The sequence below is a fragment of the Prunus mume genome, linkage group LG2, assembly GCF_029339155.1.
Source record: "Prunus mume cultivar Tortuosa linkage group LG2, ASM2933915v1, whole genome shotgun sequence".
Taxonomy (NCBI): Eukaryota; Viridiplantae; Streptophyta; class Magnoliopsida; order Rosales; family Rosaceae; genus Prunus; species Prunus mume.
In genome coordinates, this window is record NC_142699.1 from 22,394,774 (window position 1) to 22,410,047 (window position 15,274).

Below are 15,274 nucleotides of genomic sequence, written 5' to 3' on the forward strand. Positions count from 1 at the left end.
TTTCAATAAGTTTTATCTTTTTATATAAGCGATATTTGGGGAAGGGGGAATTAGACCTATGACCTCGAGTTCAGGGCTAAATAATAATTTCCAATAAACTTTAACATAAAACAAATACATATTAAATGCAACCAAAAAATACATATTATAAAATGAAAAATATGTTCAACAACATAATTGAAAGTGTACCTATTTAATATGTATTTTTATTCATGCCTTACAATTATATTCATAAATAATTGGACTTCTTTAGACTTTAATAAGTTATTTCATACTCGGCTAAATCTAAAACAAGTCAAATATATATAAGTTTGATTTTTTAATCTCAAAACCTCCTTGAGCTACCAATCACTGTATTAATTGTGTGTTTACTAATTAGGAATTGAAATGAGAATCTCATCAGGAATTGAATTCCATATATGAAGGATTACTGCGTTTACTTCACATCAATGAATTGAGAAATAAGTGGGGCCCACACAAAATTAGGAATTGAATTCCTAATTTTAAAGGAATTCAATTCTTGGGTGGGAGGTTGTATTCTAATCCCTGAAAAACTAATGCATTAGGAATTCATTTTTTTAATCCATTATATCCTTATAAAATTTTTAAAATTCAAAATTTGTCATCTACTTTAACCCAACAAACGATGACATTTTAGTAATTAATACCACTCATATCTCAATTTCATATGGTTTAGTATACAACTTTAATAGGAATTCAGAATCTAATTCTCCTCAATCCAATTTCTTTTCAATTCAATTTCTCATAATCTAATTACGAATTAATAAGCATGCCATAAGGTAGTTATATGCCCTTAGTAAGTGACAACTAACTGTGCAGAGCTGGTAAAACTTTTTCGGTCTGTATTTTTGTGAAATGAAAAAGAAAAAAGAAAAAAATTTGTTCCTTTTTATTTTAATGAAAGAAAGAAAAAGAAAAAGTTGTCCATCAAGAATATATATCACTGGAATGACAGTATGAACATATCCATGTCTACAATGACGTTCATGTCAATATGATCTCACTTCACAAGCAAAGATCATTCATCTCAGTATCTCATGCAATGCTCATAAAAATCTGAGTGGATCCCTTGCTTTGGACGGTCATTTCAGGGCGCGTCATTAAAATATTTTTCTATATATTTATATATTATTATTTGCACTTGTGGTCATGATTCATGAATATGAAAACTGACCGACCCAAAAATATTATTGAATAATAATATAAATGAGAGAGAGAAGACAGAGGGAGAAAGAGAGAGACTGAGAGCGAGTAAACGACGGTGAAGGGTTTCAATTAAGGCGGAGACGCCAAACCAGAAAAAGAGATGAGCAGCCAAGATTTTAACGACAAGGAGATCGAAGCCTGTCAGTCTCAGAGGGCAATAGAATCAAGAGGTAACCAGCTTTTTTGGCAGTCGTTGGATGGGAAATGAGAAGCCCAGAGACTTTATGGCCCTCCCCTCCCTTCCTTCCTTCCTTCCTTTCCTTCTATGGAATGTCAAAATATTACTATAATAATGTTAATGTTTAATTCATTGAGCTTCTCAAGAATGAAGATTTGTTGGTTTGGTTGGTTGTAGACTTGTAGCAGTTGTAGGGAATGTCTTGAAATTCATTGAGCTTGATGGATCTCTCATGCGCATCTTGTCCTCATTCTTTTACTCCTTTTAATTCCATACACGCAAGAACTTTTACTTGCCAACGGTCATTCTCCTAAAAATCTTAAATTTCATTCACAAGAATTTCCACTTGCCAAGGCTCATCAGAATATTTCCGAAGGGCGCAATAAAATTAAAACCTAATGTGCGTTTTTTTTTAACTTAAGCGATGGTCTAAATTAAACTAATTTTTAAAGAGAAAATTGAATAGAGTTGCGTGATTTGAAAACAACTTGTATATAAATATAATATATGCATGGGTTACATATATGGAAATTTACACCACTCTTGATACTTGAATTCGGGTGGGGGCATGAACATAAACATCAAAACATGCACATAATATCAATGGGATCAATAATGATCGATGCATGCCAGAGAATTATTGGGAAGCATAAATTCCAATAGGTTAGAAAGAAAACAACACAACCAACCACCCCCTGCCACTGCCCTGCCCTGCCCTCCCACTCCCAGAAAAGGAAACAATTTGCCCTGATAATAAAATAAAGAATGACATGGGCTACAGCTTTTAACGGTTCTGGGAGAGATATCAGAAGAAACACAGCAACAGATCTCTCTCTCTCTCTCTCTCATGGATGGGGGGATACGCCTTTGCCTTTCTCATTAAAATCTGGGTTGGTACTTAATGCTTCGTACATGAGCATATCCCCATCCAATTCCTTTTTGGCAGATCACACAGATTTGCTTTTACGGGTTTTACTACCGAGATAGCTCTCTGCCGAGGTGGGGTCCGTGTGGTTCGGAGAGTTATTATAGCATATAGCCATACACACCTGTAAATTATGCAACCTGGCAAATTACCAATGAGCCAACTTACCAGTAATTTGCAAGAGCGCCATTACTTTTCTTCTTAGAGTTCTTTTTGGTTTTGGGTAAACGTTAATGACCTGAGAGTTATTACATAATGGTTAATTAAATCAAGAACATGTATTTATAAAAACAGTCGTGAAACTGGCTGTTACATAAAAGCAGTAGAGTTACAGAACGTACAAAATATGTCTCGGGGAAATAGATTAGTCACCAATCAAAAAGACTGTATCCTGCAATTAGTTTCGTAATATTTACCCATGAGCATGAGTCATGACCTGATTGATGACCATGCATGAGTATGATGAGCAAACATTCCAAAACCCTAACCAGAGCCATTGGGGAATTGATCAAGAGTTGCATAAATTCTGTTTACTTTTTTCCCCTTGAGCCTTTGTCTTGGTTGGGTGCCTGTTTCGTACCACTTTCAGTGCCCTACCTCGTCGACACCCAAAAATGTCTGGCAAACTCTGCAACCCTATCTATCTAATCTACATACAATAACAATACAATGCTTGTTCATCATGTACCTCCTCCTCCGCTTAGAAAACCTGAACAAATATGATCCCTGTTTTGCGCGTCAGTATTTAGTATAATGTGCAACGCGTGCTATTAATATCCTTTTTGGTTTGGACCTTTTTTTTCCGTTAATACCACTAATATGACAATTACTCACAAACATAATCTTTATTTTAAAAGGAAATTTTCAGCTTTATTAATCATGTGGGGATTTGGGGCTAAACTCAAATTTTTCCCCTCTTAAAAATAACTATTTGGGTTGTACCCGAACTCAAACTGTTTTTCCCCTAACCCTCTATACTCAAATTTTAAGCCCGCAACTTTATTAAATTATTTAAAAATGGTTTAAGTCTTTTTTTTTTTTTTGTGTGGATAAATTTTCTTCATTTAATCTTTTTAAATAACTTCATAATTTAATTTTTTAAATAATTTGACCTAAAAAACTTGAAATTCCACATACATAACTTTTGGTAGATTATTTGAGAAATAGGTGGGTATTTATAGAGTTTGAAGTGAGTTTTGGGGTTTGATCTGATTTAGATTAATTAAAAATATTATTTTAACTATTAAATTTAAATTTCAGCTGTTGGATCTTTCTTTTTACCGTTAAAATAGCTTTGATATAATATGGATCGTTGATTTGGGTTACTGTTGAAATTTTTTTTTAAAAAAACAAAACAAAAATGAAGGAGATGTTTGAATTGTCTAACAGCAATATCACTAGTAGCTGACATGTGGCGAGAGATATTCTTAAGGCCAATAACGACGGGCCCCATTTGTCCTCCGTGCACATGGGCTGCGAGTGAGCTCCACCAAAAAAAATTTTAGTCCAGGCAATAACTGGGTTGGTATTTGGTCCAAATTTGAATTTTTCCAAATTTTAATCCCTTACTTCTTGGATTGGAAGAGGAATTAGGCTAAAGTTTGAGATATTTAGGGTTTGACCTCATAGGTTAGAAATGGCCTAACCCCAAAGAATAATTCTACGCTTACCACAATTGTATACTACATTCTCATATCATCTTATGTGAAAGATGAGGTGGACAACCACATTAATTAAAATTAATTTAACATTTTCTTTTCTTTTATGATTTGTTGACGCTTTTTAATTGACATAGCTGTCAACTTCATCTAGGGGTGGTTGCGGTTCGGTAATAATTTTAACTCAAACCGCAAACCGACCGACTATTTGCGGTTTGGTGATTTTGAAACCGCAAAACGCGGTCGATTACAATTAGCGGTTTAAAACCGCAAGTTCTCAAGCATTCAAAAAATATAAATTCACAACCTAAATAAATAAATACACAATCTCAATTTCTCAAGCATATATAAATTCACAATCTCCTCAACTTCTCAAGCATTCACAACCTAAGAAAATTAAAGTTACAATTCCAAGCATTCCAATTAAAGTTAAACTTCTCAAGCATTCCAATTCCAAATCCTTTAAAGTTAAAAACCAAAAGGAAAATGCAAAGCAAATGAATTAAACTTACAACCAAAAAGAAAAATCTAATTCAAAGTTAATTAAGGTTACAAACTAAAAGGAAAATGCAATGTACAAATGTTACAAACTAAAGTTACAAACTCAAATGTTGGTGGTGAGTGGATTTGAAGAACCTCGTTGTATTGTTTGAGCACCAATGTTATCTACAAATAAAACAATATAGTTTAGTACATTTTATTATAAGAAGAAGCATAAATAACATTAACATAAATAAACTAATTACTTACAAGTTGTCATATGTTTCATTTTCTTGTAAAATTCAACATCATCATCCGTGCGGCTATACTTTGCGGTTTGCGGTAACCGTAAGTTTTGAAAATCAAATACCGCAACCGCAACTGCAAGTGCGGTTCGGTTTACCGCGATTGCGGTTTCATTGTAGTAAATTATTGGTTGATTTTTGCGATTTTTCGGTTTAAAATGTCACCCCTAACTTCATCTGTCATATAAGGTGGTATGTGAATGTGATAAGAATAACATTACTCAACCCCAAATATAACCCTTTTTAAATGAATAAACCATTCCAAACAATGTGTTCTGAACCAAACGATGAGCCACTTCATTCACTTACCAATGTTTTAACATCAGTGATGGATGCACAAAGGAACAAGGTTGGTCAATTGGCCCCAAGACGTAAACTACCACATGAAAAAAGCAATTATTCCACTTTTCAATCTTATTTTGGCATATATTATTTGTTCCAAAAAAAAAAACTATAGTTTTATTTGTAATGGTACAATTCAATAGCTATGGTTTGAATTAACGCAATTTTATTGCATGAAATTGAACTAAAGTATTCAAATCTCACTTGCAATTGTGCAATTTAGTTCATTACAATAGATGCAATTGTAAGTCAAAAGTTTAATTTATTGAAATAAAATTAAAATAATCCTCACCATTGCAAATGCTCTAAAAAAACCCACAACATAATATGACACGAGTGTAGGACGAATAGCCCTTGCACGAGAGCAGAATGTTGACACTAATCTTGGTTTGTCATGCATTGTAATTGTCAATTAACTGTGAGTACTAATTATGAAAATTAAAACAGCATGATGTAAAACGGCCCAGACGATGAACGATAAAAATGTGATTCAGCTTTCAAATTTCCTATTTAAAAAAAATAAAATTAAGACATGAAAATAAACTCTCTTGAAATACAAAATGGCTTTCGTAGTACTATTTTTTTTTTTTTGGTCGAAATTTTCGTAGTAGTATTTAGGGAGCCATAAAACTGGATATTGAGGAGATCTTTGGAAGAGACCGGTATCAACACGTCTGTTCTGTCTGCTTGTTGTTAGACTCCTTTTTCTTGAAACCCTAACCTAATTGTTTGTCCATTTCTTCCTCCTCCTTTTGTGTTCTATTAGGAAAAATGGGGATTGTGAGTGAGTGGCAGTTTGGAAATTCAGAAAATGCGTTTATCCTTCACATGCATTTAAATTTTCACGATATTTTTGAAACACTTCAGCCTATGAGATCCCTACGTCTGCAGAATGTCAAAAAGGTGGAACATTTTACAGATGTCAGATGTCGCTGCAAAGTGAGAGAGAGAGAGAGAGAGAGAGAGAGAGAGAGAGAGAGAGTGGGCACGCGTGGAAGCTTAGAGAGCAGAAGGATTTGAAGATAAATATGAGAGGACATGCAGTCACATACATGAAGTGACGAAGAGAGACCTAATGGGTTATTTGTTGTTTTCCCTATTTGAGTTCGTTATTGTATCCCTTGGGGAAATCAAAACAAAGGAAATTAAGGTCATTTTCAGTCATGAGTGCTAAATGTAGCTGTTGTTTTTCCTATTTGAGTTCGTATTCTTAGAGCAGCTCCAGCGCTGCTATCAAACTGGGCAAAAGGCCCCCCTGGTAAGCCCAATGCAGCTCCAGCACACCACTTGCAGCCCGGGCAAGCCCAAAGGCAGATTTTGTCTGGGCTTCAGCCCGAGGGCGCTGACGTCATGATGTTATCTTGACATCAGTGAGCAAAAAAATATATAAAAAATTATAAAAAATTCAATTTTTTTTTAAAAAAAAAATACCAAAAAATTATGGATGTTTTTCCTATAAATATATAACAATTTTATTCATTTTCCCTATAAAATACATAACAATTTTATATTTTGTTGCATATATATATTTTTTTCTTGCCCTTGACTTGCCTTAGACTTTGCCCTCATGGGTGGAACCACAAATGCAAAGGCTGATACTATTCACGTGAATAGTGCAGCTCTTGCTTGCCCTTGCCTTAGACTTAGCCCTCCTGAGTGGAAGTGCTCTTATGGAAATCAAAACAAAGGAAATTAGGTCATGTTTAGTTCGCCTTATTAGACTAGATTAGGTTAAATAGTACTCGAAACTCTTATTTGATAAGAGATAAGACTAACTTAAATGAGACTGTATAGTCCAATGGTGAAAAAAAGGCCTCACTTGCTTGTCTAATACAGTGAGCCTGAAAAGTGATTCACTAAATAGCACACTCGGTAAATAGAACACGTGAGTCTGACGCCTCTCTTTAAAAAATTATCATAATTTTATTTGTTTTCTTTTAATTATTGTTTTAGATCTTTGAATGGGGGTTTTTTTGTTTTTTTTTGCAACATTTATTTATTTTAGATAAAAATCTTTAATTAAATTTAAATATTACAATAATTATATTGATATTGCATTTGGAAAATCAAACTATAGTAATTTGCAAATGTTTGATATTTTTTTGATATTGAAACAAGTTTAATAATTCATGATGTGATGCTTTCTTTATCCCAAGCAATTTTTACCTTGTCAAATTATATTTCTCAGTTTGAAGTGAAAAGTCAAATATACAAAAATTATACATATATATATATAATTTTTTAATTATTGTTTTACTTGGTCCCTGAAAAACCTATAATTATATAGAGCGAGCTTAGCTCCTTTAACAATGTTTCAACCAACTAAGATTAATCTTGAGAAGCCAAAAAATAAATATCATAATTTTACTCTTCATAAAAAAAAAAGAGAATTTTATTTGTTTTCTTTTTATTATTGTTTTAAATCTTCTTCTTCTTTTTGCTAGATATTGTTATAAATCTTTGAATTGGGTTTCTTTGTAGCATTTATTTATCTTTTAGGTAAAAAATCCCAATTAAATTTCAATATTATAAGAATTATTTTTTAGTCCGATACAGCACCAAACATAGGTTTTCACTATTTTTATAATCCAGCTTCTTAGTCCGACGCAGCACCAAACGTAGATCAATGCTTTATCCAACTTAGGCCAGTCCAAGCTAATCCGAGACAATCCAAAGATTTAGTCCAGTCCATGACAGTCTACTTTGCCAAACGACCCCTTAAGGTCATCTCTAAAATATTAATTTTTTAAAGAATAGTGTATGGCTAAAAAATTTCATCTCTAGTCACACATGGCTATATTTTAGGGCCCTCTATATTTTATTATTTTTTTTAAAAAAAAACTATGATACAACCCTCATACATTCCACTACTATGTATTGTTTAAATTAATTAAAATACTATTTAAAAATTAAAGACTACAACAACTTAAAAATTAAAGACTACCAAAAAAATTTTGAATAAATTTTATGGTATTTATAGACATATATATTTTTTTCTTTAAAAGACAACACTGGAATTTTTTTTCCTAAAATAATTATATATATATATATATTTTCAAAAAAAAATTTAAAACATGTAAAACTTTAAAAGAAAAAAAAAGGTAACTGCTAGCTGACGTCGACGCTCCTTTAATTTGTCCATTAATTTCTAGTTGCATGAACTGATCGCGTGAGCATGCCCACGCATGAATCTTCCTCGTGTTGGATAGCACATGCGTTGGGCCCTCAAATTTTTTTGACATGGTCTAGAGCTAAGCTACATGTGCCACGGAAAAACAGCAAAATGGCTAAATGTAGTGGGCCCTCAAAATTTGGCCTTATTTTTTATTGTCCATGGCTAGAGATGGATTGTAACATCCCACAATGACCAACGGAGAGGGTAATGTGCCTTATATGTATACGTCCGTCTTCATCTAGAGGCATTTTGGGAGCAATTATAGGAACTCGAAATTAAGCAAGTTGGAGATAGAGCAATCTCAAAATGGGTGACCCACTAAGTTGCTCGTGAGTTAAAACAAAATTGTGAGGTATAGAGGCGCGGATGATATCGTTCTACTGCGGAGCCAATCCCTGGATGTGACATGGATTTTACATTATTTGAGGGCCCTATGGATAGAGATGACCTAAAGATGTAAAGATACAAGTCTTCAGGCTATGTGAAGGAAAATGAACCTTGCTTCTTGTTTAAAGAAATTTATAAGTTGAAATTGTAAGAAAGCAAGAATAAAATTAGAGCATCTATAAAAAAGAGAACAAATTGTATCATTTGATGATGACTTGTGTGATATTTAAAAAAAATATAAATTTAATATATATCTCCCGAGATTTTGGATTTTAAAATGTAAAACTTGTGACCATTATTCCAATTCAGTGTTAGAGAATTGAGGTCTACATACACCAATAGAATCACCAACCCCTACATTTACCAACGCCTACATTTAGCATTGTGAATAATGCCAAACACATGGTATTTTCTCACCAACTGATATGCCAATTTATTATTTATTAATTTGGTCCCCTATAAACCTCACTTATTTTTAACAACCGTGACTCTAACACTGTTCAATGAAAATAATTCGTGGCTTAGTATAAAAATGTGTCAATTCAATATACCACAGAAGTTTGTTCAAATTAAAAGATATATTTAGGATATAATTTTGAGTTAGTTAAACACTGGTGGCTGTATTTACCCCTACTGCTACACCGGCTGGGCCAGTCGGTAGGTGTCACCAACCAGTGGCTTTAGTCTTTGGGATAAGGGATGATAACTTGCAATTACACCTTTCTATGAACATGTAAATGCGATACTGAAAACTTACAGTTGTTGACAGACTATCCCTGATCCATCTGTCCCCTAATCTGATCAATTTGTCCCCTAATTTAATCCCTCCGCACTTCTTCTCTCATCAAATTCATATTTACATTTTATTCTCACACACACATACACACAAATCGAAGCAGAAGAAGAAAGAATCCCTAAGCCCTAAAGAAACTCCTACTTGCTCTGGTATTTTTCACCTGATAAATTCCCATGGCTCATCGTTTCCACACATCCATCGGACACATGTCTCCTTCCACTGTTATGTTATATGACCTTCAAATATTCATGGCATTTTATTATCTGCATGCACTGATATATATATATATATATATATCGAAGTAAGGAGGAGGATGATCCAAATATCAAGCCAATGATATTTAGTTTTTGCTGAAATTTATGATGAGATTATTTGATAGAATTAGATTAGTACATTACTTAAACAACAAATCATCAGAGAGATACCTAATACCTAATTTAAAAGAAATATTTATACTCATCACTTTTAACTTACGGTGTATCATCACGACTTTAAATAAGATCCTATGAAAAATAAGCCAACTTCATATACTTGTTCAACAAGTTCCCTTTAATTTGTCTGCCTACTATAAGACCATATAATAAAAGTTAAGGTTTTTTAAGTTTTAGACATAAAAAAAATTTCACTTTTGGAAAAAGCCAATTTTTTTTTAAAAAAAAGACAAAAAAACCACTCAATTTATAAACCAAAAGGAAAGAATCACATGTCAAAACTTATAAACCACCAATCATGTGCCACGTGTCTGCCCAGAATCTTGACACTTGATATGTACCAATAGTTGGAAAAGAAGCCAAATTTTTATACACACCTTTTGGTTGCTGCCTCTACACATTACATAGCCATGGTAGAGTTTCTAGAGCACTCATCATGCCCTACATTGCTCTCATTAATATTGCGGCTGCATGCCCGTTGCTGCTGCAATGGTTGACTTTTCTTAAATTGTTTTTGAATTGCAATTAATTAACTTTTACTTTAGTAATTATGAAATGATAATAGTGGTTAAGTGGTGCAGACTCATGGCTTCTCAGAGAGGACAGGCGTGCAACAGAATCACAGAAGCTGCTTTTTGCTTTTGATGGACATAGAAATGAATGTCATCACCAGTTACCAGATTATACACAACTACGACAGAAGCTGCTTTTTGTACTGAGGCCCCTATATGGTCTATCTAATGGACCATATATCTTTTCCATCTATGCATGGTGGGTGCTAAAAAGTGCTTATTACAGCTTACTGCTCAATGCTTGCTTACAAGTTTGTCGTGCTTTATAGAGGCGGTGCTTTTTTTAGAAGTTGTGTGATTAGTACTATAGTTACATATTGTGTCCCCTTTCCCTCCTCTTTACACAGATAGATATGCATGTTATATTTTCCTTCTCCAGCAATGCAACGAGCTCAAATCAAATGTAAGAGATCCTATATGGTATTGCTATACTTTCATGTAGGGCATTATTATAAGGTTCTTAACCTAGCCTAACCTTTTTTGGTTAAATTTGTTTGTTTGTTTGGAATTGAGGTTTTTAGATCCAATGGTGCCTGAACTTTGGCTCGACGAAATTGAAGTTGAAAGACCATGGGAACAATTTTAGAAATTGAGAAATCAAAATGCGAATCGAGTCAAAGTTCAAGAACCATTAAACATAAAAATTCTTTAAATTGAATATATTATGACTCAATGACATAAAATAAACTTTGTTCAGAACTACTAAATAAAAAGAGAGTGGTCCCATAAATTTAACAAAATTAGGCATGAGGCAAAAGGAGTAATTTGAAGGTGGGAAAAACTCACTTGCACTTGCGTAGTAATGGTAAAGATTGGTTGAGTAGGAAATCTTAAGAATTCATGATACAGTACGATCACAGCAAAATGGACCACAACTTCTACTGTGGGTTTGGGCCAGATCGATAATTCAAGATATTAATTAAACATTGATTCAACATAATGGGACCTAAATTCATAGGATTCGATTTTGATTTGCTTTCTTTGGTTAAACATGTTCAAAGTAGAGTAAAATTATTTTAGAAAAGAAAAAAGAAAACAATACAAGAAGGAATTGGTCATGCCAGGGTTGGGCTTTGGCCCTCACTCAAACCAAAATACAAAGTAGGAGCATAATGAAAGGCAATTCATATATGACGTCCTCATTATAAAATTTCGATGTTAACGTATACCTACAAAATGATGGAAGATGTAGGCCCAATGGGTTTCCGATACGATGGATGGATTGGACTGTGGAAGCCCAATAGGTAAAGTCTCTAAACAGAGTTCAACTTGTGGACTAACCAGATTTTTTCTATATTTTTCGTTGTTCTGTCTTAGTCAAAAGATGATCGAAATTCCATGTTCTTTTTCAAGAAGAAATCAGGCATGGTGGGCTAGTGTAGGATATTGTTAAACCACTTAATCTGAATTATCCAGAAGGTAAAAATGATCATCAAATCTCTTTCTTTTTTATTTGGTTTCTCAATAATTATGACGACCAAAAAAATATATAGTGGAGGGCCGCCCTTCCTACCAAGTATTATAATTTTATTCAAACCAAGGAAACTAATGATGGGGTATGTGAAAATAGATCATAAAACACAATAAAAGAAAAAGAAAAAGAAAAGTTCGGATAGTGATGGAAACATAAGAGAGAAAATATCCTGAGATGGGCCCTGGCGGCTTTATTTGGATGCACATGCACGCAAACATGTTACATAACAAGGGTTGGTTTTCATTTGGGGCCTAAATCTCTCCATCCCATAATTCTTCAAGGGATTTGTATGGTCCGTCAGCCGAAACCAGTTCTCCCCTGGTAACCATTTTGTGCTGTGGGATTTGGTTGATCTTGTGAAGGTCATCTTCTGATAACTCCCAGTCAAACACCTGCAGATTCTGCTTCAACCTCTCCTTGTTGTAGCTCTTAACAGCAAGAGTTGCCCCTGCCTGGCACACCCATCTAATACAAACCTGCCCAAGTTGAAGTACCAACACACTGAGTCACAAATTGTTTGTTACTTATACTTGAAAATAATTAATGGGTTTTGCTCCTAATTTTGACTGGAATATAATATATAGCAATTAATTTGACAGAAAGATTCTCAAGAAAATAAACAATACAAATGTGACAGAACCTGAGCAACTGTTTTTCCTCGAGCCTCTGCTATATCCTGAAGCACTTTGCTTTCCATAACATGATTGGATCCCCAGCTGGTTCCCTTGGCACCCAAAGGAGAGAAGGCAGTCACAACTATACCATTGGCCTTGCAGAAGTCTCTTAGCTTCTTCTGTTGCCAGAATGGGCTCATCTCCACCTATATTTACACAGACTCCAAAATTAATGAAAGGTTGTTCATTTTTATAAATTTTAAAGGAAAAAAACCAAACCATGTATATATGTATATATAGAAAGAAAATGGACTTACTTGATTGACCGAGGGAGGAATGGTAGCATGAGAGAGTAAAGTTTCAATCTTTTTGCAAGTGAAATTGCTGACTCCAATTGATTTGGTGAGGCCAAGTCTCTGAGATTCTTCCATGGCTGCCCACACACCCTTGAAGTCCATTGGCATAACGTCAACTAGTGGGAACACAAATTTTCCTGGCTTGGCACTGATGGGCCAGTGGATGAGATACAGGTCAAGGTACTCCAATTGAAGATTCCTGCGCACAAAATTATATGATCAAACAAAACCACTCACCCAAAAATTCCAATTGCTTGAAAGAAAAGAAAAGAAAAGAAAAAAAGAAAAACCAAATTGATTGTGAGTTTGTGAGATTTTGAGACTCACTCAAGTGATTTCTTGAGAGCAGGAATGACAAGATGAGGGTGAGCATCATTGCTCCAAAGCTTTGAAGTGATGAAGAGTTGGTCTCTGGAAGCAACAAGGCCAAGCTTAAGTGCTTCTTTGATAGCTTCACCCAGAGGCTGCTCTGAGCCATAAACGGCAGCTGTATCAAAGTGCCTGTAACCAAGCTTGATGGCCTCAATAACTGCTGTTTTCAACTGAATAGGCTGTAAGTTATTAGCTGCTGTGCCAAAGGCAAGCACAGGCATGCTCTTGGGGCCAGTGGAGGAGCCAAGCACCACCTCTGGGATTTGGGATGAAGAAGCAGGATTTGCCATCTTTAGTTCCTTCTCTTTGGAAATTATCTGAAGTTTTTTATCAGAGTATTCAAGTCTGGTCTTTAATTTTTCATCAAGTGAAGGTGCTTTTAAACTGCTAGATTTCAGTCAATTTTTGGGTTCTAATTAGACAAGAGAATGTTCAATTGCACTTTCCCCTACGAGGCTGCTACCGTTATTCATTATTCAACTCTCAAACTCCCTTATTAAGAAATGATAAAAAGCCATGTTTTTCTTGAAAGTTGTTAAATTCACATAAACGTTTTTTTTAAAACAATAGAAATATCATTAATAAAAGTCAAAACAGTCGATTATAATAGCTACAAAGACAAACGATCACTTGAACATTTTAGACTTGTCTCTACTTTGCATCCAAATTTTTTTGCCAAATTGTCTTCAGTATGAAAATTTAGTGAAAAAAGTCAAAGTTGATGACTATAGGGTGTAGAGATCAAATTTAGTGGAAAAAAATAATCAAAGTCGATGACTACAGGGTGTAGAGACCAAATTTAGGGTGTATTAAATTTCATGACATTTTGCTGAATTTTCTTTACAGTCTGAAAATCTAGTAAAAAAAATCCAAGTTGATGACATTTTATCACTAGCATTAATTTTTTTTTAATGCCGGGTGTAGAGACCAAATTTAGGCTGTATTTTTTTTTTTTTTTTTGGGAGAAATTCTAGGATTGCATTCATAATTCAGCCAAAAAAGCTATTAGCCACAATGGGCCAAAACAAACTAGCCACAAAGGGCGATTATAATAACGGAGCGATCGAACAACAAAATTAAGACAATCTGGTGCGCCTCCACTAACGATCACGCAGGATCGAATAAACTCTAGCATAGGCATCCTAACTAAGATTGCAAACTCAGAATAATCAAAAATAGACAAAGCTTGAAAAAACCAAGCCATAACAATACAAATAAAACTCTCACAAAGGAGAAATAAAAAGCTCTCACAAAGGAGAGGTGAAAAGCTATCATAAATGAGAGGTGAAAAGCTCTCACAAAAGGAGAGGTGAAAACTCACAGAGAACCTACAGAGTCTTTGTGACTTATTCCGAACATAAAGAAACCGCAAAAAAGATGATGGTAGAGATCCGACGTCAAAACGGAGGTAGAGATCCAACGCTGAGACGCAATCGCCTATGATGGTTGGAGGAAAATCAGAACAAATCACAATCGCCTATGAGAGAAAACCATTTGTCTCTGGAGAAGAGAGGGAGGAAGAGAAAGAGGGGAGAGGAGAGGAAGAACAAGGGCCTCCTCCCCCCTCAAAGTGAAAACGGCTCTAGGAGGGTTTTTTAGGAGAGAGGGTTTTTTTCTCTGCTAGGGTTTTGTATATTTGAGGTAGATTAGTAAATTTAGGCTGTATTTAGCATTTCACTTTTTTTTAGTGATACTTGTGGCCCATTAGAGATTATTTTCTGGTTCATATTTCATAAGCACATCCTACATAATGAAGTCATTTGTATTTCCAACTGCATTTGATCCAAAAAACAAAAGAAGAAGAAACAAGGACTGACCAACTTAATTCAAATGGAACTCTAGAAGTGTTTTAAATCGATGCTCAAAGAATAAACATTGTGAAAAGGTTCATTGATTCATGGCCATTATCAATTGTGCAACTCAAAAGCTTCCTTCACCAACCCTTCTTTTCCCTTCTTGCTGGTAGAATTCTTCAAAAACTC

General features: G+C 34.4%; 1 protein-coding gene across 1 annotated transcript; it reads right to left on the minus strand.

Moving 5' to 3' along the window:
- Positions 1 to 11,982: 11,982 nt before the first annotated feature.
- LOC103321843 (non-functional NADPH-dependent codeinone reductase 2-like) lies at positions 11,983 to 13,738 on the minus strand. The gene is made up of 4 exons (XM_089047196.1): positions 13,248 to 13,738; positions 12,882 to 13,119; positions 12,591 to 12,770; positions 11,983 to 12,426 (listed from the first exon to the last, which is right to left on the minus strand). Exons 1-4 carry the CDS (start codon positions 13,580 to 13,582, stop codon positions 12,202 to 12,204), a joined length of 978 nt encoding a protein of 325 aa, XP_088903322.1. The 5' UTR covers positions 13,583 to 13,738; the 3' UTR covers positions 11,983 to 12,201.
- Positions 13,739 to 15,274: the final 1,536 nt, after the last annotated feature.

Coding starts and splice junctions, on each gene's coding strand:
- LOC103321843 (XM_089047196.1), bottom strand. CDS start 13,582: ATGGCAAATCCTGCTTCTTCATCCCAAATCCCAGAGGTGGTGCTTGGC. Junction 12,771..12,881: donor TTCCTCCCTCGGTCAATCAA/GTAAGTCCATTT, acceptor GTGTAAATATAG/GTGGAGATGAGCCCATTCTG. Junction 12,427..12,590: donor GAGGAAAAACAGTTGCTCAG/GTTCTGTCACAT, acceptor CAACTTGGGCAG/GTTTGTATTAGATGGGTGTG.